Source organism: Buceros rhinoceros, unplaced genomic scaffold, assembly GCF_000710305.1.
Source record: "Buceros rhinoceros silvestris isolate BGI_N320 unplaced genomic scaffold, ASM71030v1 scaffold25470, whole genome shotgun sequence".
Taxonomy (NCBI): domain Eukaryota; kingdom Metazoa; phylum Chordata; class Aves; order Bucerotiformes; family Bucerotidae; genus Buceros; species Buceros rhinoceros.
Window position 1 is genome coordinate 8,372 of NW_010388279.1, and position 10,321 is coordinate 18,692.

Consider the following 10,321-nt stretch of genomic DNA (forward strand, 5'->3'; position numbering starts at 1 on the left):
GCAGGGAGGCAGTGAGATTTCCAGGGAGAGCAGCGCTGGCAGGATCAGATCCAAACTGACAGCAGATTTCAGTGCCGAGAGCTAATTTAATCCATTAAAAATTACAGCTTAATCCTGTTTCAGTAGGAGTTGGCAAGAGCCATCTTTTATGTCTGTACAGTTCAATGCTGAGTACATCAGCAGCTGATACAGTCTAGGTAGAGTCGTGTAATCAGAAGCTTGTATGTGCTCACACTCCCCGAGGTGTATTTCTCCATCTTCAAATGTCTTCATTTGAAAAAATCCAACAAAACAAAAAACCCCAGTAACATTCTGTTTCTCCCCCCCATTCAGACTGCTTGCCAAGACACAGCCTCAGATTCTCCCAGAACTGATTTGGAAAGCTCATCTGGAAAGTTCATCCAGTAGTTTTTAAAACTCATTGATTTTTGAAGTCAGTCAAAATGAGTTACATCCTTCCACAGCTAGGGAAGGCAAAAAAAATACAATAATAAAAAAAAGGGCTGTTGTTGCAATACTGTTCCTTTGCCTTGCAAATGTTCCAGCAAGGGTGGAAACCCTACCAGCTGGGCATTGGCTGCTGACAGAGCAACCAGGCACAAAGAGCACGAGACACGGTTGGGAGAGTTGAGAAATATTCCCTTTCTTGGGGGAAATTTAACTTCTGCTGGCCCAGCTTGAAGTCATGCTGTGATGGTGACTGTGCAAAGAGCTTTGCCTCCTGCTGTGGTCCTCATGGAAAGCCACGCAGCCCAGAAAGAGCTACCTCGAAGAGACGGGGTATGGCCCAGCATCAATTGTTGTGAAGAACAAAAAGCAAACTCAAAGTTTCTCCTGAGACGGGGCAGAAATCCCACAGCCACTGGAGTGCGGTGCTTGAGGCTAGTAAATCTCACTGCTGAGCTCACCGTGAAGGAAACCAAGCTGCCTTGTGTGAAAATGAAGTGCAACTCCATTCAGAAGTCTTTGCGCAGCTGGCCAGGGGTGCTCTGGGTAAAAGCAAACCTCAGCTCCTTCATCACTGAGGGCTCTCTGCCCTTCCCCTCCATACTGAGGGCAAGCAGTGTCGTGACACAATACATGACCTCTGTAGAAATGGTAACAAAAGCCTCCCAGCAGCGCCAACATCCCGCTTCATCACCCACGGATCTCCCTGTAATTGGGAATTAATTGGTCATTAATCATTTGCGCTCCATAATAATAGTTAGCAATTACACCAGTTTACATTTGCAAGGCAGAAATTTTACCCTTGTGCTGTGTGAAGCCGTTTGGACACATTTTTGTGGGTTTGTGGATGTACCAGCTTTCTCAGGCTGAACGCTGTGTTGGGGCTGTCTACTTTAAGCTCTTTAAATAAGTGATGCTCGGTCAATGCCCTGGAACCTGCGTGCATGTAACACTGGCTTCCAGCAGCAGGAACTGCTGTCACACAAATCTCTTGTTTAGCAACACCCAGTTGCTGGGACCGCAAGACCCAAAGTGGTCCCTGGGACCTTTTTTCAGGTTTCATTTAATTGTATACACACCAAAACATTGCAGAAACACTCTTAACTTTCATCCTTCTTTCCCACAGGCTGCAAAAACGAAAACCAAGGGGAAATCTTTAAAGAATTAATGCAGACCCCCAATTTCAGGATTACCGTGGTGCTTGACACTGATACAGTGGAGATTTGTGGAGCCTTAAAAGTGAGTCATTTCAACCCAAAATGGTTTTGTTAAGGCCAAATTCTACCCTCACCTGAGCCTTCTGTAAGCCACAGGGTTATAATAGGAGTCTGGGCTCTGTGTGATTGAGTGAGCACAGACCGACCGTGTAGTTCACGTGCCAGTTTTCCAACCTGTCAGAAAGGGATAATTTGCGTAAAAATATAACTGCTGGCAAAGCATTTTAAAACAGTCACCTTTTTGTTGTTATTTTACTGGAGGCACATCTGCTTCTGAGGGCAGAATGGAGTCCACTGTGTTTTGTTGTTGTAAGCACACGGAACAAAGCCTCTTACTACATAGAGTAGCTCCCAATAGTAACTTATTTCCATGGCTCGGGTAGCAACCCGGGAGAGAGCCTGCATCAGCAGCGGTGCTCTGTGTTGGCAGCCCGTCTGCGCGGCATTCAGCAATGTCCACGTCGAGATCCCAGGCTGCATCAGAAACGACACCAAAATCACTAAGTATCCAATGAGGGGATGTTTGAGTGAGATTTGGGGATTGCTTTTACATGTGTTGGAAGCGACTCCAGCCTGTGATCCTTCCTACTTTTGTAGACATTTAATCATTCACCTTTCCTTGGAGGAAGGGGGATTACTGGCTCGGAAAGAATTGTCCCATTTAACCTTACACAACAAAAGAAAAGTTTCTTTACATTCAAAACCAGATACCCCCCGATTTTGCTTCTGGCCACAGACAGGAACTGGGGGCAGGCACAGAGGGGAGAGAGGTTGTTTCTGCTTTGCTTTTCTTGAAAGGCATTGTCTTTGCTAAAAAATAACTAGCTAAACCAGTCTGCACCGGGGCACATGCATGTCTGGAGCAAACCCTTCCGTAGCAGTACTAGGTAACACACGACTCACTCACGGTGGACTACCCCTACTGAGGGTCTTATGCAGGGGCTGGGAACTGGGAGGTGGACGTGAGGCATGCAGGACAACGGTGACGAGCTGTGAAGGTGTTTGGGATCAGGAGAGATTTAGAGCTTAGAGCTGTAGAAGAGGGCAAGTCTACTGATCAAGATTTAATCTACTGCAGCCTCTGTGTATAGAACCCTGGTCTGTTCAAATTAGAGACCCAGCGAGAAAAGGCGTGACTCCACGTGGGCTATTTTGAATAGTTGAAACGGAAGGGTCAGGGAGTCCCAGCTTGAGACCAGCAGAAAACCAGTGCATTCATTGCACAAATGCAACATACGAGCAATATCACTATATGAAACCAGCTGCTTTGATTTTTGCCCCTGGGAACAACAGGGGGTACTTTATAAAAATCTTCTAGAAGCCCAGCCGCTTTTGTTCAGCAGTAATGCGCTGTCCACCTTCTTCACAAGACAAACGCACGGCCAGTGAAAATCAAACCTTGTTCTAGTGAAGACAGATTTGTGGGATTTTCTTGCACGTCTTACCTGACCGTTCCCTCTCCTCCTCTGTATTTCCCACTGACCTGTTTTCAGAACATCGTAGCAGTGGGAGCTGGCTTCTGCGATGGGCTGGATTTCGGCGATAACACGAAGGCGGCTGTTATACGTTTGGGCCTTATGGAAATGGTGGCCTTTGCCAAGATGTTCTGCAGGGGCCCAGTGTCAGTAGCCACTTTCCTGGAAAGCTGCGGCGTTGCTGACCTAATCACCACCTGCTACGGGGGACGCAACAGAAAAGTAGCAGAAGCCTTTGCTCGCACGGGGAAAGTAAGGAGGATTTTGAAATATTTTACGCTAAGGCATGAAGAAATCCTTGTATGTCTTACAAAGGCATCATAAGCCGTTCACCTTGTTGATAACTGCTGTATCCCGTCTGACTCAAGTAATCAGTCTCCTCTCTTCTAGTCCATTGAGACGCTGGAAAATGAGATGCTGAACGGGCAAAAGCTGCAAGGTCCTCAGACCTCAGCCGAAGTCCACAAGATTCTGAAACAGAAAAACATGCTCGACAAGTAAGTGCTTTTATTTACAAACCCTGAATCAACAACAACAGATGAGCGATTCGTAACCTCGTAAGGGTACTCCTGTTGAATTACCTTGTGTGTTTTCATAACAACTGCTTTCTACATCTTGGGCCACCGTTAGAGCTCAGCTTAGCCTGACCCCTCATTGACACAGGCAGTAGGATGGGATGAAGGCTACAAAGCATTAAAAAAAACAAGCCACATACATACAGGAAACAAACAAACAAACAAAATCCTTTGTCTCGGCTCATACGAGAGAGAAGCTGAACTTCCCTCCGTCCTGCTCCACTTCCTTCATTAGCAGCACTGACAGGTCAAACACCGCCAAATGAACTTAAAAAAACCCCTTATTAGAATTATAACAGCAGATTTGAGCATCCTTATCTTTTAAAAATGAGAGAGAAAAGACAGGATGGGAACTTTAAATCAAGACCTGCTCTAATAAGCATCCTATAATTATGCTTAGTTACACACTGAGCTCCAGCTCATTCCGTGGACTCATTTTTTACCACATCATGCCTAAGACAGCTTGCAAAGGAAAAGCCCTTTACGCCAGGGAAATTTTTAGACATTTTAATTCTTTTTAATCTTTTAGATATCAGTAACGAATGCAAACACCACGTGCGTTTTGCACACAGCAGGAGAAAGAGGATATGCAGCTCAAGGCTTTTTCTAAATAAAAATTACAGGGTAGGAGTTTTGTCTCCAAAACAGCTCTCCTCTGCTGTCACCCCCGAGAATTGCCCCTAGGTCCTCTGAATTGCCCTGTATGGTCTTCCAGTAAAGGCACCTCCAAGTTAAAATTATATTGTAAGAAGAGAGAAAAATTTTCCACTGTAATATAAAAACCCCAAACCTCCACATTTACATAAACATTTTAAAAGATTTTCATTGCCACATGCTTCTTTTAGGTTTCCACTATTTACGACCATCTACAAGATCTGCTACGAGGGTCACTCGATCCAGGACTTCATCACGTGCCTGCAGAACCACCCGGAGCACATGTAAGGAGCCCCTCTCCTCTCCTGGCTGCATACCCATCTTCCCAGGACTCCAAATAAAGCAGAGGTTGGGTGACGGCACTTGCTGTATGAACAACAGAAAATGTATTTCAGTATCCTCATTCTGGGGGTAAAAAAAATCTGCCTTTAATTGCAACATTACACTCTTGGAACAGGAAATGGATGTAAAATGTAACAGCATTTGATTTGAGTTAGGAACAGGGCATGGCCCTGGAATCACTTTCTTACTGACTGAAAACAGTTCACCTTGTAATTTCTGGAACAGGAGCTCAGTCTAGCTCCTGGGAACCTCAGCGTTTTGCCTGCTCCTGTTACAGACCGAACAGCACAGAGCAGGGGGTTGGGGGGGGGGTGGTGTCATTGTTTGTTTTAAATTCAGGACACGAGGAATCCTCAGCAGTAGTCTCACCTTTGTTAAACTTACTGTATTGCATTGAAATACAGGGAAAAATAGGAATAACCAAATGCATTACTGTTACCGTCAGGATTCCTCAGCAAGTCAGTGTCATTGCTGGGTGCCAGCTGACAGGGGGGACCTGGAGGCTGACCAGGAGGATGTATGCACAACGCAGCTCGTGCAGTGCTGTTCTTGTGAGGATGGAACAAGTGACAGTGAAAATCCCTCTGTGGTACGGGCGCGAGAATGACCACTGCAGACCCCCAGGAAGCCTCCAGCATTGCCTTTGAAGCCAGGCTGCATTTTAACCGCAGGGGGAAGGGGCCTGGCCCCAGGGCAGCTCCCCACACCTGCCTGGGCTGCAGACCAGTGCCCTGAGCCGGCTGTAGCTTAAGCAACGCATCTCATGCGCCAGAAGACAGGGATCTCTGCTGAGTTTTAAACACAAACTAGGGCATAGACCAGGTTTTTCATTTTGCTACCAATGGTGTTAATTTTAGAAACCTAAGTTTTTAAACCTTACAGCTGGATAACTTTACACGTGGGATGTTTTTCAGAGCTAAAGCCATCTATGAAATGAACAGTGGCACATTTTATAAGCTTTAATACACTTAGACCCTTTGGAAAGACTCCTATTTTAAGACAAGGCAAACAAAATGAAGAGTAACCTACTTTTGCTTTGCTTTATCTGATTTTCCAAAATAGCAGAGGAAGGCAAGCGGTGTTTGTTTTGTTTAATCTCATGTATTTGCTGACATATTGCTTAGGTGAAAAAAAAAAGCTAGATTATAAAAACTGCCTCCACTCTGCATTTTAGAGGAATATTGTTGTGTCTTTCACATTGAGTAACATATATAAATGTATTGTAATTACAAAAGCATTTAAAAGTCTCAGTCTCACAGCTGGCCAAGAAGCAGCGGCTGCAGCATCCCCGGTCCCTGCAGAAGGCAGCAGAGGCGGCTCTGGGTGCAGTCACAGCTTGGGAGGCCGCAGGGCGACACCAGAATCCCTTCTGCTGAAATGGAAACCATGTAGACAAATCCTTTACACAAAACAAGAAATTATGATCTTCTATTTCAAGTAGAAGAAGACTTACAATACTGTATAATTTTTAAGTATCAAACACATGATGGGATAAAAAAATTCAGGAACCTCCTTACGTGGCCGGCAGGCTGAGCTGCTAAGTCACATACGAGCTAATAACACAGAACATTTAACATTTAAAGTGAATGAAGTAACAGACTTGATGTAATTTCATTTTTCAGAATTCTCACAAAATAAATGACTTGTAATGGTGATCATTTATGGTGCTTATTCTTGCAGTTAATAATTGTCAGCTCTCAAAGAAAAGGACAAGAGCAGCCAATTTTCTACAGACATTTTATTGATGAACAATTTTATTCCATATGACATACTTTTTTTACACCATAAAATAAGGAAATTTTAACTCCATAAATAATAAAAATTAGCCCTTATATCTCAATCCAGTCAAAATCTATGTAAAATAGTTTGTTCTATATATTTACATCCTGTACCAAAATAGGAAACACATGTTCAAGGTCAACCAGGTCTCTCATCTCCAAGCTAAGCTTCACATTAAAAAGGCAACATTTGCACTTTGGAAGTCTGGTGGTGTAAGATCACATTATTTTGTGTCTGGATGGACCCAAATCCTGAAGCATGATACATTGAGCCAAGCATCTTGCAGGGGAAAGAGCTTGACCTGCCCAGCTGGCTGAAAGTCACTGCTAGGAGGTGCAGGGAGCAAAGGACAGATGCCTGCCCCTCCGCTGAAAGATTTGAGCAGAAACATTTCCAGGACAGGAAGATGTAAACACCACTGTCCTTGTAAGGGAGTGTGGCTATGTCTGCTCTTCAGTGACATCTGCCTTCCCAATTCACTAGTGCTCAGCAGAAAGAATAAGCTGCTTTGGACTGACTCCATGGGGACCAAAACTCTCTTCTGGTAACTGATCTACATCCAAGGCCGTGACAGTCTCTCAGCTCATTTCAAGAGGAAGGAACTCCCTGCTTTTCAATGCAATTCTACTCCAGCCAAAAGCCATCCCTCCTCCTTGGAATTGTTTGAAACACAAGAAAAATGTGTTCCTGAAAGATGACTGGCCTTGTTTTCTTGTCGAAACACTATAGATCTCAACTACCAGGTAATTATTTCCTTAAACAGACACGCAGTGTTTTTAAAAAAATTAAAACTATGGACATGATATACTGAAAAGTGTTTCTGCTGCAGACAAGCTAACTCAGTTTTCTCTTAACATTACCTCCTGGGCTCCTGCTGCCCCATCTGCTCCGGTGAAACCACACAGACTGAGTTGGGCTACAGTTCAAAGTTTTCACATGGAACAGATGCAACAGGATGGACCTGCCACAGTATGACCAGGACACCTAAAGCAGCTGCCTGCAAACTCCACTTATTTAAAACAACACCGACTTTAAGGGAGGAAACTACACTTAAGGCTATGTAACTGATTGGTTTAAGCTACAATTTGAGCTGTGTTCCACACTGAAAAATGGCTTATGCTTCCTACTGTATTTATTTTGCTCTTAACCTGAGACATGTTTTCACTTAATGCATCTTAAGATCTGGAAGTTCTCAGCAGGCTGGAAGCTTAACTCCAAGACAAACAGAAGTGAGGTAGTCAGTTTTACTCCAGTATTCTTTTTGACAGTCACCAATTCCTTCTCACTTTAATTGAGCTTGACACATTTCTTGGCAGCTCCAACACCGCTGGCTGCAGCTGCTATTGCACCCACAGGATACAACATGTTGGATTTTGTCCGCTACAGGGCCTTCCTTCCTTCCCCTCCTCCCCAGAGTCTTGTCCAGTTCTGCAGTTCACAGCCACTCAAAGGGCTGCATGTCACAGACATCATGACCAAAATCTCAGATTAATGCAGTCACAGTTTTACTTCACTGGGTTCACTGATGCAGCTGCTCAGCAGGGATGGGTGAACCCCACCACGAGCACTCTGTGGGGCAGACAGGCTGTTCCTTGGAGGCACAATGCCCTACAGCCCCTTTAATGAGCTGACACACACTTCAGCAGTAGGTAAGCACCGACTTCAAGCCATCTTTCACTTCATTCCCAGGAAGGGAGAATAAAAGAAAAGCCCTCAAGATGAACAACTGTGATAGAAGATAAAAATATTCACTTAAATATGACAAATTTCACACTTTCACAAACAGGAGACTGGCATATCAAACACTGAGCACAATAAATTAACACCAGTAAAAAAGTTTAACAGTTATAAAGTTAACCAGAAAGTTGAGACAGTGCAAATATTTCACAGTCAGAAAAAATAACCAATAATTTCTTTTCAAGTATCAAAAGCATTGTTGTTGAGCCACACCATTTAAACTGTATTATTGCACCACAGACAAAAAATACATCATCAGCTTCTGGGACCCAAGACATACTCTCAAACCTTTCTGTTCAAGGAACCAATTTACACCAACTGTTGATTGTGCATATATCAAAATAATCAGTGTCCACTTACTAATCTGTGTTTAATTCGAGCTCGTACTCATTGAAAGCACTCTACTCCTAGCTTGTATTGCTCCTCAGAACCACCTACTGAAGGCTAGCCTAGGCCTTGGGTAACTCAAACCTCACCTGCGGTTACGGAGGGGAGCTGGCCCCGTGCTAGGTACTCTCTCAACTGCGAGAGCTTCAGACAGTTTTAGGTGGCAGCTTACTCCCCTCAGCAGTGTCCTAAGAGTTTCTCAAAATAAAACCCCAAACAAACAAGTCCTGTAGGCACAAAGATTTTCTTACAATTACAATGGAAGTCCCATTATTAAACAAGTTTAATTGCAGCTGAATAATTTTTACTCTGTATCCCTTCCATCCCCCTACCTTTCATTTTAGAAAGGGCTGTAGCCACTGACAATTCTAACATCACAGCATATTTAAGAAGCAGAGTAACATAATTCTTCCCCCTACATTTGTGTTTTAGTGCACTGGGCACATCTGCTCCCTCAAGTTTAACACTTTTCCAAGAATGGAAACTATCCTAAGAGGACAGACAACCATGTAAGAGCTTCTTTTACTCCAAAGAGGATTATTTGTAACACTTTAGAGAGTCAGGAACAAATGAAGACATCCCTACAAGGGCCCTAAAAAGCAGCTGTCCTTAGCTAGACAGATTTTACTCGTTTCCTTCCTCTTACATATTTTGTCCACCAAGTGATTAATTTTGTACCAAGGGGGTTCAAAATGTCTGATTCTCAACTTATTACAAATACTCAAACAATCCATGGTATGTATATGTCCAAACAAATGGAGGGGAAAAACCAAAAGAGACAGATCAGATTTGTCTTTCCACATTCAAGATAGCTTTTGGTCTAGAGAAGTCAATATGGTCCTATATGATTATAGCTGCCATTGCTACTGGCTTGCCCTTCAACCAAAAGTGAAAAGAGCTGCATTTGTGTTCATACCATTTAAAAAAATAATAATGCCATTATTTAAGAAACAAGCCAACAAAACCAAAACCAATCAGAAATCCTACCCCAATTTTACAGATCGGGTGTCAGTACTGAGATGCGTTTGCCCGGCAAATCACTCTAGGCATAGGCCAGCACTTGATGTATTGAATTTCACAGCAGAACTGGGACATGCTAAATGAGAAAGGGATTTCTAGACAGTTCTCTTGGTTACCAGCCTGAAATCCCACTTTGTGCATGTAGGAAGGTTCAAGTGAACCCCAAGAATTAGCCACTTTGCTGCAAACTAGTATGAGTTCTGAGAAGCCTCAAAGCCGCAGAATGCAGCTGTGGAGACAGCTGCCAACCACTGGTCTATCCTGGTAAATGATTTCTTCTCCCCATAAAATGTAAGAATTGGCAAAACAAACAAATACCTCCTGGGTTATTAGCAGCAATGACAGCTGACTTTTACATGGCTTTTGACTAAACCACTGAGGTATATTTCCAGTTTGAGGATGCTTTGCTACCAGTCACACAGAGGACATCACAAGAAACCAACCCTCAGTTCTATTACAGAAGAATTTCCGTTTCAAATTCTGACCGAGTTGCCAGGTAGTGTAACACAGCTGGTGCAGTGGATCTCATTTACTACCTCAAAAATAAAATCAGAGGTTGCAATTCAGGAAAATACTGGCACTTAGTTGATGACAAGGTACATTTTCCTCCTCTCAAGGTCTGTCTGCTTCTGTCAGCACCTCACCAACTGCTGCCTCCACCGATTCTTGCCAGGAGAGAGGAGGTTCA

General features: G+C 43.7%; 1 protein-coding gene across 1 annotated transcript in view; it reads left to right on the top strand.

The window, feature by feature from the left end:
• The window catches only part of GPD1 (glycerol-3-phosphate dehydrogenase 1 (soluble)), a 12,432-nt gene extending 7,776 nt beyond the window's left edge, over window positions 1-4,656 (top strand). Inside the window, exons 5-8 of the mRNA XM_010145439.1 lie at window positions 1,574-1,686; window positions 3,158-3,391; window positions 3,530-3,636; window positions 4,560-4,656. Coding sequence (XP_010143741.1) covers window positions 1,574-1,686; window positions 3,158-3,391; window positions 3,530-3,636; window positions 4,560-4,656 — 551 coding nt within the window. The remainder of the gene's footprint in view (window positions 1-1,573; window positions 1,687-3,157; window positions 3,392-3,529; window positions 3,637-4,559) is intronic.
• The last annotated feature ends 5,665 nt before the right edge of the window (window positions 4,657-10,321 follow it).